We start from the raw sequence: 18,011 nt of genomic DNA, 5'->3' as shown, positions 1-18,011 counted from the left end.
TAATTACTATTATATGAACAAGACCTCCTTGCTAACTTTAATTCAGTAAGAAATGAATACCTCATGCCAAAAATATGTTTACTTTAGCAAAAGTCATATTTATGATAAAATGTAATAGCATGAAGAAACAAAGCGGTTTTAGCCTTTAAGTTAAGGTATAGCGATTTTAAACCCAGTGGCATATATAGTAAGTATGAAAAAAGATTATAATCAACTCCTTTAAAGAACGTAGATTTACTTATTTTAACGTTTTCAAACAAAAGTAAAACGTCCTAAATATTAGTTTGTCCTTTCGGCCAAAAAAAAGACGCATCTTTCGTTCTGTAATTAGTTGTTAGAACAATTATTAACACTGATTATAACCGGATAAGAAAATCTTTTTAGTGTTAATGAGAATGTGCTATTTTGGCCTTATGAGCTTAGAGTAAAGGTTAGGGCGACAAATCCAATTTTGTTAAATGAATTTGCTAAATTTAATTTTTTATTATGATGTCCTTGTTAAAAGGAGTAGCTAATATTGTTTAAAATTATAAAAGTAAATAATAGAAGAGCAATAATTAATTAATAAAAGGGGGTGTAATATTTTTAATTTTAACTTTTAATTAAAGGCAAGATTTCTCATCAACCACTGTTGGGTTCGTATACATACACTTTATAAAAGCATAATTATTATTATATATGTAAAAATAAACTCTTTTTCTACAAGATTACAATCTTTAATTTTACTTTTTTCGTTCTACCTTGGTAGAACCTTTTTAATTAGCTAACATTTCTAGACTGTTAGTTAGTTATTTTGTTCTACTAAAGTAGAACTTTATTTTCAAACTTCTTAAGTAGTTAAGTGGTATAACCTTCTTTACAGTCAAGTCAATGGTTTGATTCCATTCTTAAGCCTAGCTGCTTAGTCGACAAGAACTTGACTCTCCACTGGTTTGGCAAGCTGTAGAGGCAACCTTTCTCTTTTTTCAACCAGAAGAATAATTTCTCAAAGTTAGGATCCAAGTACTGTATAATTCTAACCTTTGCTACTCCCTTGGGGGCTAATTGAGTTTGTAGCTAAGGTCTCTAAGTGAAGCCAATACTTCGTCACGAACTGAAAGTGCCTACTATACAATCTATTATATCATTTAATAGTACTAACATAGAGTTTTATGTGAATTGAATAATTACAAAAAAAAAAAATAGTTATATGTAAATTAACTAATAGTACTTTTTTATCCTACAGTGATGTAGTATTATAGATAAAATTTTTGATTATTTTGTTCTGCGTTGCAGTTCAACTGCTAAACCTCCTTATCGTAGAAGCTCGTTCAACCATTATAATTCCTTTTATACTTCTTTTAGTGCTTTTTACCCATAAACTTGTTTAAGTTTTTGATCCTTCTCTGGTTGAAGCACTCTTTGATCTTTTGAGAATAATTTTTATCCTTTTGAGGGTAATTCTGTACCTTTGGGTGGTCATTTTAACTTTTACCTAATTTTTTTAGTGCTGTTACATAGAATAATTAAGCACCTTACCTCGTATAAAGAGAACTGCATTTTTATCGTCTGTCGTTGATTAGGCAGATCCTGTGAGTGCATTTTTATCTTAAACATCTTAATATCTCACTTTTGGCGCGCGGGATGCGCGATCCTTTGCTGGGCTGTGACCGTAGCAAGTAAGACCTTTGTTGGTTCATAGTTAGACCCATTCGCAACTGCGCAGGTTGGTGACTGTAGTAGAGGCATGTTGCTGGACGCTTGGTGCTGGCTCTGACTGTTGGATCTAACCTTTTGATTCTTCGCCTAGCATTGTTCACTCTTGATTAAGGTAACGGTTGCTTTCTGCCGCCAGGTTAATCTCGTAAAGCGGTCAAGAAAGATTGACCCTTTAATAAAATTTGCGTTAAACCTCCGCGTTATTCCCTGAGCCTTCTCTCAGGTGGAATGCAACGTAAGAAATGTAACGAAATCTCTCTTAGGTCCTTTCACCTTTCACCCTCTACTTTTCAATAGGATCAACTTTGATGTTACAGTAAAATCAAACCAATAAAACTCTACAATTTGGACACGATTGACTAATTGACCATGAAACCTGAAGGAACGTGATTATGGTAACTTTGAGAGCTCAGTTGTGAGTTTACTTTGTACTGGGAGAGCCGTGGGAGGTGTTAAAATATCACTTGGTAAGCCTCGGTTGGAAAAAACCACTCTTAAAATTGGTAAAAGCCTTAGGTTTAATAAAGTCTTGCAGCAGGTTAAATCTTACCTGTAACATTGACTGACCCATACAATGATTCGCCTCAAGTCTTAAGCTCGCTGATCGGACTATGTTCCTGCTACTTTTTGACTTTAAAGCTTAAACAGAACAATAAAACATAAATCGAATCGACTATTTGCTCGTTTTGTAAGTTTCGCATTGAGTACTAGCGATGCCTTCTAAAGCGGTCCTTCGTTATTTGCCAAAGGAGAGCTGACGCAGTTAACACTTTCACTAGTAAAACCGTAAATGAAATCAGCTTAGTTATGCAGAAATCTGTTGTATAGTAGCAAATAGGTGCGACCAAAGCATTTACAAAAACACTGCATGATGAGTATTGTTTGTCTATGGCTATTATTCTGTTCCTGAGCCGTGGGCGGCTAATTCTGCTTGTAGCTATTGGTACTATTTTGGTGTCTTTGATGCATTGGACTTGACCGCCGGTGTGTAATCACATTATATTAGTGTGATTACTATATAGTCTAAGTACTAGTAGTATATATATAACCGCGACCGTCCTTATCTTTATAATGTTTTGCTCAAATAAGTTGCTTTCGTTTCTTTTTAAAAATTCAAGGAGCACTTTACTTAGTTCCAAAAAGATCGTATTACAAAAATAGTCGTAATTTTAAGTTTGATAGACTATTTTTCCCGGGGGGAAGGGGGTTTGCAGTCGCCGGGTGTTCGTATTTTCTGTTCCTTATCTAAGTTTAGGAAGTAGATATGACAAAAGAGAATATCGGTTTTATACATAGTTGAAATAAGTGAATATCTCCGTTGGAGGTTGCGTAACTTCATTAAAAAAATAATTTCAAGAGTTTTGAGAGTCAGATCTTTCATTCAAACATATAACTCCCTTTTAGACACAATCAAAGATCATTTCCTACCGACATTCCTCTTATTTTCTTTAGAAAGGGCACCAAAGGGATATGGTGTTTTGTCTGTGATTATTAGATCGTTTACACAAGCGCGCGGTGTGACTTATATAGGGAGAATCGAACAAGCATAACTTGCAAATTAAAAGATGTTGGCTCCCCGGAAGTACAAAATTGTGTATCTATTAGAAGTGTTTTACAAAAATAAAAGGTATATTAGTTATTTCGCAAGTGCTATTTTATGTAGATTATAGCAAAAGCTTATAAGCCCACTTAAAGGGTAACTGAATAACCAGTAAAGTGAGAGATTACCAGAATTAAACCAAAAATTCATTAAAAGCAATAATTACACAATGAAAGTAATAGCAGTAACTTCCTTAAAATAAGGATACGTAGGAAGCGAAGGAAAGTTTTTATAAATCATTGGTATAGATCTAAGTATTAAAGGTTAATTCTAGAGGAAGTCCTTAAAAAAAGTATTAAAAGTAATTAAAAAAATATATATGAATGCAGCGAAGGTATGCCAGCGGTTATCAGAGAAACGTAAGAGCTTTTTATTAGTACACCGAGGGGGTTGTGAACTTGTTATACTCATACAAAATCCCTTCTATTATAATTTGGTTATGAGTAACACTCTGTAATGAATTATTAATAGTATTTCCTTTTTAAAAACTTAATACATTCGCTGTGAAAAATATAAAAAGATGTGATTAATAACCGAGCATCACAGCAAAATATTCCATAGGATAAGCTTAGCTGTATCTAAGTAGTTTGCAGAGATGTTAAAAAAAATATAACAAAGGGTAAATTTATGGTTTTTCTTAAACTTAATGTTTTTATAAAAACATTAAATTTTTTTTTTTCATAAGTAGATAACATAATATTACGTTGACCTGATACGTAATGATAGATGGTTTATAGCTTTAACACTGAATAATCTAGTTAATTAAGATCTCCATTTCACCTTACTAAATTCGCTAGTATAGAATAATAAAAATGTAGTAATAAACTACTATTATATCGAGGAAAACCAGTTTATTTCTTCTTCTACTTGTATAACAACCTATTATATTTTTAAAGTTCTACAATTAAAGATACTGTTAGCTTTCTTAAAGGGACAGGAAATCACTTATTAAGGTATCAAATCCTAATACATACCAAATCAAAAAATCATCAAGAAGTGCAATAACCACTTTGCCGTTGAAATTTCAAGTAACTAATAACCTTTTTGAGATCTTTACTAAATTAGCCTTTGCTCATGGAATAAAAATGCTTGGAGGTCTTTTTATCTTCTTTTATACATTAGAAAAAGGCTTTTCTATATCATGTACACAAAGACAAAATCTTTGCAGGAATGGCGTTAGTCAACAAGTCATTGAATATCAGAAACCAATTTTTTCTATATACATTCACCCACACAAAGTAATGGATTACTGCGACATGGAGAACAGACGCATTGTTAAAAATGGATTACAGACTTATTGTAACAAATTCTAATCCCTATACTAATTTAGGCTATTCCTTAAATTTAATAATACAAAATTGTTAAACGTGGTTTAAATTATTAATGATATAGTTTTCATTCTTATGTCTCAAAGAAGAGAGAACAACCTCGTTTAATTTAAAAGAAAAAAGTATTTTTACCTTGATTGTTTTAGATTAGAGTGAATAGAGTATATAATTTAGTAGGCGGTTTTTCATCGCGGGTGGTACCCATTTTTAACATAAATGGAAAAAGAAATCTAAGAAACTTCACCTCCATAGCGTTAAAAAAGTGTATATAGGTACTTTCCTGGGTGTTTTTAATATTTAATTCGGTAATAGGGCAAAATATCACTACTGATAGAAGAAGGTTAGTTGATTTTTATAGGCTGTCATCTTTTAAATAAAAAATTACTTACCACTCGTTAACGTAGCTGATTAAAAAAACTTTACTTTTTTAAGAAACTTTGAAACTTTTGTAAATTTTTACTACTTTAAAGTTAAATTTTTGGTGTTATCTTATTTAAGGTTTAAAAAAAAATAAAACTTACAATATTTTTAAACAGAATGGCGTATTATTTCAATTTTTTTACTACTTCATTGCTAATTTTTTGTTTAATTATGTAAATACGGCGTTATCTTAAAATATAAAAAAAAACTAACACTATTTTTAAAATGAATAGTGCATTAGTACTTTATAATTCTCTAAATTTACAGATCTAATTATTTATTATAAATACTTAATACTTAACATGAATATGTAAACTGATTTTTTACACAATAGCCGTAAATATTGTACACAAAACCGTTGGCACTGTGGCATTCACAAAAGAAAAGAGCAAATAAAAATAAGGTTACCTGTTTTATAATTTATTTTGTAATTAGTATTTAGTTATTATATTTGTGTAGTTTTCTAAAATCCATAAAAAAGATTTCATGTTGCGTTAATAGTAAAACGTTTCTTTGTCAGTTTTAAAAAAGTTGATTCATACAAAAATGAATTAGTTATTGGAGGCTTTTTATTTTCATATTCTATTTAAGTTAAGACCTTTAAGGGAGTGAGTTAAGACTTCGTTAACTTTTTATTACTTATTAATTTTTCCCTGGTAACTTCAATGTTGGTAAAGATTTCCTTTAGTTCTTAAAAATAAAAAAAAATTTGTACTTGGAAGCTGATTTTTAAACTTTTTTTATAAGTTTACTATTGCTTACAATATTCTACTAGGGGAAATGGCTACCTACAACTATTCTTATATCTTTAAATACATAATTATCGGCGACATGGGAGTCGGCAAGTCTTGTGTTTTAAATCAGTTTACTCTAAGCAAGTGTAAGTGAAACCAGTTTGTTACTTATTTTTCCGTAAATTAATATATAGGTCCGCCTATATCTTTTATTAATTTCTTTTATTACTAGATAGTAAAAAAATAAACAAAATATAAGTATTTATCTAAACTTTACAAAGCAGTTATGGCTGACATTCCTCATACCATCGGAGTGGAGTTTGGCACTCGTATAATAGAAGTTGACGGACAGAAAATTAAATTACAAATCTGGGATACTGCCGGCCAGGAACGTTTTCGGTTGTTATAGACAAGATAATAAAGAAATATATCTAATATAGCAACCAACCTAAAAAGAAAAAAGAAAAAAAGAACAAACTTACATATATAAAAAATTGAGACAGTTTTAAAAAAGATTAGTAACTAAAGCAGAAGAATAGAAATTTATATAGTGTTAAAAAAAAAAAGAAATTTATATTCGCAATCAACTTGATAAAATAGAAAAGTGAGTTACTATAAATAAAATATAATTTTTTGCATGTAAGAAACGATAACTATCGAATCATAATAAAAATAATTCCCGTGTAGGGCTGTAACACGAAGTTACTATCGAGGAGCTGCTGGTGCTTTGCTGGTGTACGACATTACAAGAAGGACAACTTTTAACCACGTGGCCACATGGCTTTCGGATACTCAAACCTTAACCAATCCCAATACTACAATCCTCCTTATTGGTGTTTTCATATATCTAAAATTTACTCCTTTTGGCGAGTATTATATAGTTTTTTGCACGAGAAGTATTCATTTTGGGTCAATTAATATAATAAAAATATTAAAATCTAAAAGTACTTTTTTTTTATTAGAAAAAGTGTTATTTTAAAAACCTAATAATTTTTTTAAAAAAGTAATAACTGTTTTTTTAAAGTTGCAAAAAACTTCCTATAAGTTATATGAATATATTTCTAAATCTTCTGCCGTTAGGATGAATTTAAATAAAATATGCGACTATAACTCAGTTGACTAATTTTAAGAATACAATCTTATCTTAAATCAATTTTATCAATTTTATATATATACTTTATAAATTATGATTTCTTTTATTTATTTTTTTCACACTTAAACTTTTACTAGTGTCATTATTTTTCAGTGCAATAATAAAACCCACCTAAAACTTTTATTTCTTTAGAAATTCTTCAAAAACTTTTGGTTTACATTAACTTTTTTATATTATAATGCATGTTTTTCGTTTTTATATTTATAGTTATTACTCATTTTTTGAAGTAAATTTCTAATTCTTTAGTATATACACTTTTTTTCTTCAAAGTTGTTACTTTTTTTATTTAAGGAAATAAATCGGATTTAGAAGAACAACGCGATGTTACTTATGAAGAGGGAAAGAAATTTGCTGAAGAAAATGGGCTTTTATTTCTAGAGTGCAGCGCAAAAACGTAATATATATTATGTTATATGTTACAATAATTAAAATTAGATTATTTTATTTACATTTTCACTGTTATTATTTTGTTATCAATACTATTTTAATTTATTTATTATTACTATCTCTAATTTTATTTATTTATTTATTAATTATAAGAGGGGATCACGTTGACGAAGCTTTTGTTGAAGTTGCTCAAAAAATATATCAGAAGATTCAAGACGGAAGGTGTGTCCGTGCTATTAATTGCTCGAATTAAATATATTGCAATTCTTTTGGCGCCTATCCATAGATTTTAGTGAATTTTAAAGCTTTTTATTCACTAAAATTTTTGAAGAAACTTTTAAGAATTTAATTAATTTTTTTAAGCCCAAATAATTCTTAGTAATAACTATAAATTATCTACTCTTTCGCTTATATTAAAATTACTATATTTCATTATTTATTAAGTTAGTCTTATTATGAGATTTTATCTTTGAATATCCAGTTACACTAATTACTAAAATTGTTATATTTTAATAAATATAAAACTCTTCTTTGAGTTTTAATTTATTCGCTTAATTCATTCATTAGTAAGTTTTTGTATATAAATATATTTTTTACTACTTTAGTCTGGACCTAAATGCGGCTGAATCGGGCGTTCAACAAAAACAATCTCAGAAAGGTAATAACTTATTTTTATTTTTATAAATAATTCTATATATATTTTTTTAATAATTTCCGACAGTGGAACTTCCGTTTGGTGAAAATAGCGCTGTTACTAGCGACAGTTTTTGTTCTTGCTAAAAGAATAAAAACTATTAATAAATATTATATTATTTTACAAATAATTTGTAATAAAGAGTTGTTTAAATTTAAAAAAGAAAGTTAACTTTATAAAAGCAGCACCCAATGGAAAAATGACCTGCGACGGTCAAAGTTAGTGAGGGTTAAGGGATAGCGATAATATATAAAGGTTCACTTAGGGGGCAAGGACTTTTTTTTTCTATCCTCTCTTTTTCTGTGTAAAAAGTTTTTTTGTGTGTGCCGCCTTGCTCTAAACGGAATAAACATGTAAAGGGAGAGTATGTATATATATATATAATCTTTATCTTAACTTCAAAGGAATGCTGAATCTACGAGGATCTTGACTATCGTTGACTAGTTATCAACCGTGTGAGTGTTTAGAAGAAACAAGCCTAGAGTTGAATTGGATAATATACAGCCTTGTAATCTCCCGACTGGCCTTTTAGCTTTGAAAAAAGTTTGGCGACTAGGCCCATTAACTTAGCTTACGTCAACTTCTAAGGAGAAAAGCTAAAGGTTAATGGGTAAGATAAAACCTGCCTAAGGACTCAAGCTCGACCAAGGTTTTTGCCAATTATAAGATCAGATATTTCTGCCCCTGCGTAATGCTGCCTGTAGCTCATATATATATGTGTGTGTTGTTAAATATTACTTTATACTTGGATTAGCCCCTTGCTAGCTGATGTTAGCCTTAAAATTAAAAAGTATACTGGGAGAGTCCAATAAAGGCACATATATATATTCGGAGTCGAATAAATAATATATAGTACCTTTAATCAGTCACTTGCTAGCTAGTGTTACCACAGTTCTAAAATACGAGATTGCAAGTTTGCGACTACAGACAAAAGTTTAATAGTTACTAAATAGCGATTGTTAAAAGTGATTTTATATTCAACGTAAGTAATTCAGCGACATCTCAGAGGCATTAAAGCGCATATACATGAAAAAAGGCTGGCGTTTCACTATCGCATGATTTTTCGATAAACTTTTTTTAATTAGGTAAATTAAATTTCGACGTGAGTAGACTAGTTAACGTTTTTTACATGAACTATATAGGAATTTCTTAAAACCTTCTATTTGCTGAATATAGACTAACATGGATTATATAATAACTTGATAATACATGTAATTATGTTTATTTAAACAAATTGTTAACCCGATCAAAACCAGAAAATACTAAACTTTAATAGTTATAGAAATTTGTAAAATAGAATACACTGAAATATTAATGAAGACTAAAAAGCTGAGTGTCATATGTTTAACAAGAAAAATTTGGCATACACTTGTGAAGGATTTAGAGCATCACATAAAATATTAGAATAAAGCTATTATTAGACTCATTGAAACATTTTAAATGTTGTATTTACCTCCTCTATATACACCGATAAATTGCCCACTACTTTTTTATTTATTTTTTACGAAGATTTTAGTTTAAGCTTATACACTTTATAATACTACTTTCTATTTCTTTAAGATTAAAATATGAGTGCACGGTTATAAAAAGAACTCGTAAAGGATTAAACCTTTTAGATTCCTAAAAAAGTGTAATTTTTGTTTGTACTTTTAAAATTATCGGCCAGTATTAAAGAGCGTAAAAACGTTTCCAAACTCCCATAACTATGAAATTATAGTCAATATATATTTTTTAAAAATTAAAATAAAAACAAAGTATTGCAGATCCCTCTAAAGGTAGTTATGCAATAAAAACAGGGATAATACAAATAAGGAACTAGAGTCATAAAGTGCACAATAATATTAATATCGTTTAAACCATTTACTATAAAGATTTTAAAAAATATATATATTAGTGATAAAGAATACAAAAAATAACTAATAACGGCACGACTAACAGTTTTCTCTCGTGGACCAAACAGGTCTTGCTTGAAGGGGAGTTCAAAAAAAAAGACTAATTTTAAAAATAGTTTTTTTTTATGATGTTCCTATCACTTCGGTATGGTAAATTAACTAATTCTTTTTATAAAAATATTTTTCAAAGGCTAATGTCCACAACGCTAACTTTTGCACTCGATCAATTTGCTCTTAGACAGTTTAATCACAACGATCCAACTTATAAAGGTGTTAAGAAATTTTCTGCTTCCTGTTTTCTATAAAGTTTTTCTTATTACTGTGCGTTCTTTAGTTATTTTATCAAAATTCTTCATTCTGCTAAGTCATTTAATATAAATGCTTTAAGTATCCTTTTTTTAGTAAAAAGAAATGTAACATTTCATTTTAACACCTTTTTTAAACCTTATTTTACTAACTAACATATTATAGGAACAATAATTATTCACGATGTAGATGACTTCGTGGCACGAGTAAATAAATTTTATGCAGAAAGAGGATCAGAGTAGATATTATAGCCTTTTAAAATTAATTTTCAATTCAAATAAGATACATGTATTTTTAAAAAAATTTATTAGTTGTTTAAAAGATGGCTACGCTGATTTTTGCAAACATTTATATGTAAGTGTGAGCTTCCTAATTACTATACGTATATTTAGTACTTCAGTTTTAATTTATATTGTATTTTCTTGAATTAAAAAATTACCTTCTTTTGTTGTTTTACAATTTACAACCAAATTATTATTAGAAAAAACATAACGAACTGTTTTATATATAAAATCTATTTATAAAAATTATTATAATTATCAATTTTTTGTAAATTTTAAAGTTAACATTTTAACTCTCCTATAAATTTCAAATTTACTAATTTTTTTTGGTTATATAATTAATTTTATACATCTTTATGTAGTCTTTCATCATTCCTAAATCATTAATAAATTATATTTATTATGTAAATTTATAAAAGAAAAATATATTAATCTTTAAACCTATTTAAATGTTTATATAAAAGCAACATTCAAGTTTTAGTTTATTAGTAACAAATTGCTCCGTAACAAAAAATATAAATAGAAAAAGTATAGAATTTTTTATCATAAATAAATTTTTTGTATAATTTACACTTAACAATTACAAGTAAAAATTTGTAATAGTAACAATAATTTATTTAAATAAATATTTTATTATATTTTAATAATAACAGTAAATATAATTCTTTTTTGTGCAGCTAATTTGCCTCACTGTATATTTAAACTTTTTTATGAAATATTTCCACTAATTTAATTTAAATTACTTTTCCATAATTTTGATTTTCATAATACACAACTTTGTAGATTTAATGAAAGTGCTCTTTTTTTTAAAAAAAATTTATTATAATTTATAAAAAATACATTGTATTTTTTTGGTATTCTATTATTTCAATAGATGTAATTAACTTTAAATCTTACAAATGATATAATTTCTTAAGTATTTTGATAAAAAATTTTATCTTTTTTAATTATTTGTTTATTTTTTTGGAAATTTTATTCAAGTATTTATAAATATTCATAATAAAAATAGAAAATACGTTTATACATTAATTTGGTTAAAAGAATTTTTATTTTAAAATTCTAACTTTTTAAAATTTGATCCCTTTCCAACCGAGCTTGTGGCCTTCTTAAGTAATCTTCATTTTTTATTAATTATAATAAATTTAATTAAATTTAAGAATTTTAATAAATGTTTCTTTTATTATACTGAAATCTATTTAAATATTATTATACTGAAACTTTTTTTTATTGATATTGAAACTCTATTATAAATATTTTGTACTTTTATATAAACGTTTATTATCATTTTTATGGTACTGTTTTATCTTTATTATAAATTAGAAGTTACAAAAGTTCTTATATACTTTTAAATTTTTAATTTTTAAAAAAAATTTAAATTTATAGAAAACTTAATTAATTACATATTTAAGATTCCCAACTTTACTAAAGCACATGTTGGCTCGCTGCCGCTTTCTGAGGAAACTTTACCTTTTTTAAAAACGGGCTACATGGCGAGAACGGCGCAGGAACTTCCTGTGCTTTGGTTTTTTTAAATGATCTTTTCTAATTATTTTGAAAATCAATTTTTTTTATAAAATTTTAAATCAATTTTAATTTCTTTTTCAAAATTTAATATTTTATATTTAATTTTCTAAGGATATATATAATTTGTATTTAAACATCTGATTTTTTTGTATAATTGTTTAACTATTAAATTTTTTTTTTGAAAATCTAATTTTTTATATGATTGTCTGAAAATAAGTTATTTTGTATTTATTTTAATTTTTTATATATATAAAGGAAAAATTTATTTTATTTTTAAATTTTAATCCTTCCTTTATGATTCTCTGAAAACAAATTTAATTTGTACTTGAAATATAAATTTTTATATAATCATATAAATATTAATATCTCTTTTTTGGTAAATCTTATTTTTTATATAAATTTGTTTAAGAAATATTAGTAAACCTAAATTTTTACGGCATTGTTAAATTTCAATTTTTTATTTTTTTGCAAGTGCATATAAATTTGATTTAAATTATTATTACTTTTCAAATTTAGTTGAAAATTCTAATAAAAACTTTTATAATTTAATCTATTTTTAAAAAGATTTAATTATTTATTATTTATTTTATTTTAAAATAATAATTTTACTCCAGTTTAATTTTTTTTTATTATTTTTACTTTTTTTTTTCTTTTGTTATAAATTAGCTGAAGTGGATTATAGTATTCCTTGTGAATATAATTTTATAAAAATTAAATTATTAATTTAGGAAATCAACTGAATATTCCTAATAAATTAAGATTTACTATTAAAAATTTTTGTTTTTTGGTTTATTATTAAAAAAATAAATTTATTAAAACTGTTAACATTTATTTATAAAATTTTTTTAAAATATATAATTTTTTTTTAAATAATTTTATTATATATTTAAATTTTTATTTGACTATTTAAATTTAATTTCATAAATTTTTTAATTTGAATTTAGTGGATTAATAAAATTTTTTAATTCTCATATTGAAAATAAAATTCTTTATTAATATATTTTTTTTAAATTGTTTTTTTTATTTTATAATAATTTAAATTTAAATTATAAAATTTTAATTTAAAGTTTTAGTTGATATATATATATATTTTTTTTATATATATTTCGTAATGAAAAGTAATAACATAATAATTTTTTTTATTCCATAAATTTTGAATTTTGAATTTAGCAATTGTAAAATTATTATTCTTCGTATAGAAATAATTTTAACTTTAAATTAAAAATTTAATTATTTAAATTTTATTTTAAATAAATATTTAATTTTTTTTATATTAATTTCTTATTACTTTTTATTTTAAAAATTAATTTTTAGTGGAATTTTTTTACTTGATAAATATTTTTTTGGGTTTTTTAAAAATTTTTCTTCTATTTTTACTTTATAATTGTTATTTTTAATTATTATTTTTTTATTATAGTTTTTTATATACTTTTCAAATTTTTGTTAATTTTTTTAAATTAAAATTTTTTCTTTTTTAAATAAATTTAATGGATTTGCTTTAATTTATATTTTTTACTTTAAAATATTTTTTAAATAATACTTTTTTATAATTAAATTTTTTACTTTGAATTACTGTTTTGTGCTTAAATCTTTTTTTTATTTAGCTTTTATAGTTTTATTTAATTTTTATAAATTATTTTTACTTTTTAAAATTTATTAAAATTTTTTTTAATAATTTTAGTTTAAATTTTTATTTTTAAAACAAGTTTTTTATATTCAATATCTAAAAAGTTCAAAATATTTTATTAAAGTCTTTTCTATTGAAAATTTAATATTTGTAAAGTCTAAATATTCGTAAAATCCAAAATTTTGTTAATATATTTTACTTTTTTGCTTAAACTTTTTTATTATTATTGAAAATAATTTGTTTTATTAAAAGTTATTAAATATTTTTTTGTTTTTTATGTAAACTTTTGGTAAAGTTATTATTATTATTAGTCGCTGGTTCAGCCGTGAAGATTTTGAGAATATCTCTGAAGCTCCTTTTTTGGATATTATTTGTTATTCACGAGAGCAAATAATAAAAGAAGCAAAAGCGAGAAACGAGCCGCTTCCAAGTAATAATAATAAAAATACATTTATTATTATTGATATAACAATAATTATATATATAAAAAGTTATAATAGTATAAATATAATAATAATTATTTAATACTACTAAAAATATTATATTGTTAAACTTTTTTATATATAAATAATAATAATAAAATATATATAAAATAGTTATAAGTGTATATGATAACAATAATATAAAAAACTAATACTATATATCTAATGCCACTAATAAAACTTTTTTTTATTTAAATAATAATAATATATATAAGAATATTTAATACTAAAACTAATAATAATAAAATAAAATAGTAAATATACTTTCTACTACTTATAATACTATAGTATTAAGAAACTTATTTACAATAAATGATAATAATTATTAAATATATGAATAATAAATATATTTAATAATATATTAAATTATTAAACTTTTTTATATATAAATAATAATATTTTATATAAAGCTATTTTCTCAAGCAGTATTTTATAGAATATGCAGTTAATGCTTAAAAAGTTTCTTTTTTCTTTAAGTATGACTGCAAATAATAAAAGAAAAAAGCGAGAAAAAAAAACAATAATAATATATTTTATTCAAATATATAATAATAAATGTATTAAAAAATGTTCTTTAACAAAAAATAATTACAAAATTAAAAAAAGGATTATAATAAATATATATACTACTAATCTGATATATATATGAAATAGATAATAGTAATAAAATATAAAAAGAAATAATATGATAAATATATTTAATACTACTAATAATATTATATTATTAAACTTTTTATGTATAAGTAACAATTATATTATATAAATAATAATAATAAAAAATAGTAAAGGGATATAATAAATATGTTCAGTACTACTAATAATATTATACCATAAAATTTAAATATGTAAATAATAGTAATAAATATTAGAAAAGAAATACTAGTATATTTAATACTACTAATATATAATATATATTTTTTTATATAAATAATAATAATAATAATTATATAAAAAAGAAATATAATAAATATTTCACGTTGCCACTAATCATATCATATTATTCTATATTTATATATAAATAATAGTAATAAAAAGAAATAGTAATATATTTTTATTACAACTAATATAATATTATATTTTTCATAAATAAATAATAATTTATATAGTTATTATTTTTGCTGGGCACTTTAACAAAAATATGAAGTAAATTTATAGTAACTTTTATTTTTTAAAAAAAAGTTATTATTATTTAAACATTTATAACAAAAATTTATTATATATTTCTAAATAATTACAAAAAGTTTCATAAAAAATTATGATAGTTCTTATATTTTTTTAATAATACTATACAAAAGTATATATGAAAAATATGAAATTTAATATATATATAAACTTATAAACTTTATGCTTTTTTTTTCTAAAAGTTATAAAAAAGTATATAAACGTTTCTTTAAACTTTTATAATATTTTTTTTAAAAATTATTGAAAACATTTTTAGCTTCAGTAAAAAAAAACTTATATATATTTATTTTATAAGTTAGTAAATCGCTTAAAAATAAATAATAGTTCGCTTTTTTTTTTATTGTTACTTTAAAGGTAATTATAATTTTTGCTTGTGATTAAAATTTTAAAATTTCTGATTTATAATTTTTTTAATTTATTTTATAATTTGCCTTTTTTAAAAAATTTTGAACTTTAAAAAAAAATATAAAAATAAAAAATTATAAACTTCTTTATAAAAGTTTTATAAAGTTTTAATAAAGACTTGAAAAGTTTAATATTTAATTATAAAAACATTATAATTTTAATAGAAATAAAACTAAAAGAAGTTATTAGTTATAAATAAATACTTTTAATAAAAAGTTTAGCGACTTTTTTTACTATAACAGTTTTTTATTTATTTATTATTATTTTTTTAAGTTTTATGATAAAAATTTATTTTGCATTTTTTATAAACTTTTATAATTTAAAACTTTTTCTGGCTTTCATAAAAATTTATTTATATAAAGTTATTATGATGACAAGTTTTATAATTAAAGTATCGCTTTACTGAATTTTATTTATAATATAAATATTTTTATTGAATTAAATTTATTAGTTTTATTAATTTTTAAAATGAGCAATCCAAAGTTTTTTAAAAAAAAATTTTCTTAAAATTTAAAAAATAAATTTTAAAAATTCGCAACAGCCGATAATTATATTAAATTCACTATTTATTAATATAATAAAAATATACAAAATAGTTATTAAAAAAGTTTTTTTGGTGGAATTTAAAAATAATAAACCTAATAGTAAAACTTTTTTAAGAAATATAAATAATCTGTTTTATTTTTTATAATTTGAGATTTTAAAAGATTAAATTTTATTATAAAAGAATACAGTAAAGTTATTCGTTTAATAAAAGTTATTAATACTATTATAATAGTCATAACATAAATTTATTTTATATTAAAAATAAATATAATAAAAGCAAAATAATAAAATTTATAATTTCTTATTTTGTAAAAATTTAAATTTTTAATTATTTTTGAAATAAATTTTGAGAACTGCTTTGTATAGTAATGGAGTTATAAACTATAAACATTAAAATTAAACCAAAATATTATTTTTACTAACAAAAATAATAAAATAAAAGAACTTTAGTAAATTATAATTTCTTTTCTATTAAAAAAAGTTACTACTTTAATTATCTTTTAAGAATTTTTGTTGAGGACAAAAAATCGTTATATTTTACTTCCTTTAAATAGGAAATTTAGAAAATCTTAAAAATTTATATTATATTAATTGTAAAATATAAGCAAACTGTTACTTTTTCTAATAATAATTATAAAATCACAAAACTTTAATGAATTATAATTTCTTTTGTATTGAATTTAAAAATTTATTAAATTTTTTCGTTCCAATTTATTTGCTTTGAATAGTAAATTCAAAAAAAATTATAAACTATTAACAATAAATAAAAGCAACTCTTTATAATAATAGTTAAACTTTCAAAATTTATATTTTCTTATATAATAAGACATTTGAAATTTTAATTAATTTATAAATTTTCATGGTGGTGAACAAGAAATCTTTAATTTTTATCTGCTTTGAATGATAAATTTGAAAAGATTAGTAAATTTATCCAAGTGCGCTTACTTTCGTTAACATAAATTTTTATAACAAAAACTTTATAAAAATATTTATTACTAATATCTTATATATATATATATATAAAGTTACGTACTATATCACGATAAAGATTATATTTTTAAATATTATATAAAATTTAACTTAAAACGCTAATTTTCTAATTTATTTAGACAGTGATAGTTATTTTTTTATTTAATTTTAATTTTTTATGAATTTATTCCTTTAGCTTACGATTCTCCGTGGGGCATTATTAGCATCAAAGCTCAAGACGTTGACTATGAAACTCCGATGCAACCAATCACGATTATGCGAAACGCGTTAATAGAAGAGGGAGGAAGCGGCGTTAAGATTAATAGAAAAAAGTATATGGAAGCTGTAAAGTACTGGGAAACACGCGCTCTTTTGCAATAAAAAAATAAAAATATAAATTAATTAATAATTCGTCTGAAATGTAAATTAAATTTTTCTTTTAAATGAAAATTCATCTATAATAACCCCTCAGGGTTGTGTAAAGCTCTAACCGTTTTTGTTTACGAGTGATAGATTATTAAAAAAAAATTTATATAGCTTGCAGTCCCCTTCAAAATTTTAATCTTTGCTTAATTTTGTTGGCGACAACGTAAATTCAAAAAAAAAGATAAACCGTTTTGAGTTTATGTTATTAAGAATGTTTCTAACTTCACATAGTAAAACATGTGTTTTCCAAAATTAACAAAAAGTTCTGTAATAAGAAGCACGCACAGTTGCAATATTACTTGCTAACATTCAGCTTATAGGAGATAATATAGTTTTAAAATTACCTAATATATTTTG

At 23.3% G+C, this 18,011-nt stretch overlaps 2 protein-coding genes across 2 annotated transcripts; both read left to right on the top strand.

Annotated features, from left to right (window-relative positions):
* Positions 1-4,851: 4,851 nt before the first annotated feature.
* On the top strand, positions 4,852-8,100 carry LOC135119773 (ras-related protein Rab-14-like). The gene is made up of 9 exons (XM_064044151.1): positions 4,852-4,898; positions 5,381-5,449; positions 5,822-5,926; positions 6,065-6,179; positions 6,468-6,613; positions 7,225-7,327; positions 7,474-7,542; positions 7,926-7,978; positions 8,042-8,100. Exons 3-9 carry the CDS (start codon positions 5,827-5,829, stop codon positions 8,098-8,100), a joined length of 645 nt encoding a protein of 214 aa, XP_063900221.1. The 5' UTR covers positions 4,852-4,898; positions 5,381-5,449; positions 5,822-5,826.
* Positions 8,101-9,934: 1,834 nt separating this feature from the next.
* On the top strand, positions 9,935-17,609 carry LOC135119753 (uncharacterized). The gene is made up of 7 exons (XM_064044134.1): positions 9,935-9,974; positions 10,097-10,176; positions 10,378-10,450; positions 10,524-10,566; positions 11,903-12,015; positions 13,956-14,074; positions 17,425-17,609. The coding sequence occupies exons 2-7, from the start codon at positions 10,101-10,103 to the stop codon at positions 17,607-17,609; spliced, it is 609 nt and encodes a 202-aa protein (XP_063900204.1). The 5' UTR covers positions 9,935-9,974; positions 10,097-10,100.
* The last annotated feature ends 402 nt before the right edge of the window (positions 17,610-18,011 follow it).

The sequence above is a fragment of the Zophobas morio genome, unplaced genomic scaffold (genome assembly GCF_036711695.1).
Source record: "Zophobas morio isolate AGI-343-1 ecotype UQ-CSIRO unplaced genomic scaffold, CSIRO_AGI_Zmor_V1 ptg000304l, whole genome shotgun sequence".
Lineage (NCBI taxonomy): Eukaryota > Metazoa > Arthropoda > Insecta > Coleoptera > Tenebrionidae > Zophobas > Zophobas morio.
This window is presented reverse-complemented; position numbering and strand designations above follow the sequence as displayed.

Excerpts from the sequence above, each read along its gene's own strand:
- LOC135119773 (XM_064044151.1), top strand. The coding sequence starts at position 5,827 with ATGGCTACCTACAACTATTCTTATATCTTTAAATACATAATTATCGGC. Across the intron at positions 6,180-6,467 it reads GCCGGCCAGGAACGTTTTCG|GGCTGTAACACGAAGTTACT; the intron begins GTTGTTATAGAC and ends ATTCCCGTGTAG. Across the intron at positions 7,979-8,041 it reads ACAAAAACAATCTCAGAAAG|TGGAACTTCCGTTTGGTGAA; the intron begins GTAATAACTTAT and ends AATTTCCGACAG.
- LOC135119753 (XM_064044134.1), top strand. The coding sequence starts at position 10,101 with ATGTCCACAACGCTAACTTTTGCACTCGATCAATTTGCTCTTAGACAG. Across the intron at positions 10,177-10,377 it reads CAACGATCCAACTTATAAAG|GAACAATAATTATTCACGAT; the intron begins GTGTTAAGAAAT and ends AACATATTATAG. Across the intron at positions 10,567-11,902 it reads ATTTTTGCAAACATTTATAT|ATTCCCAACTTTACTAAAGC; the intron begins GTAAGTGTGAGC and ends TACATATTTAAG.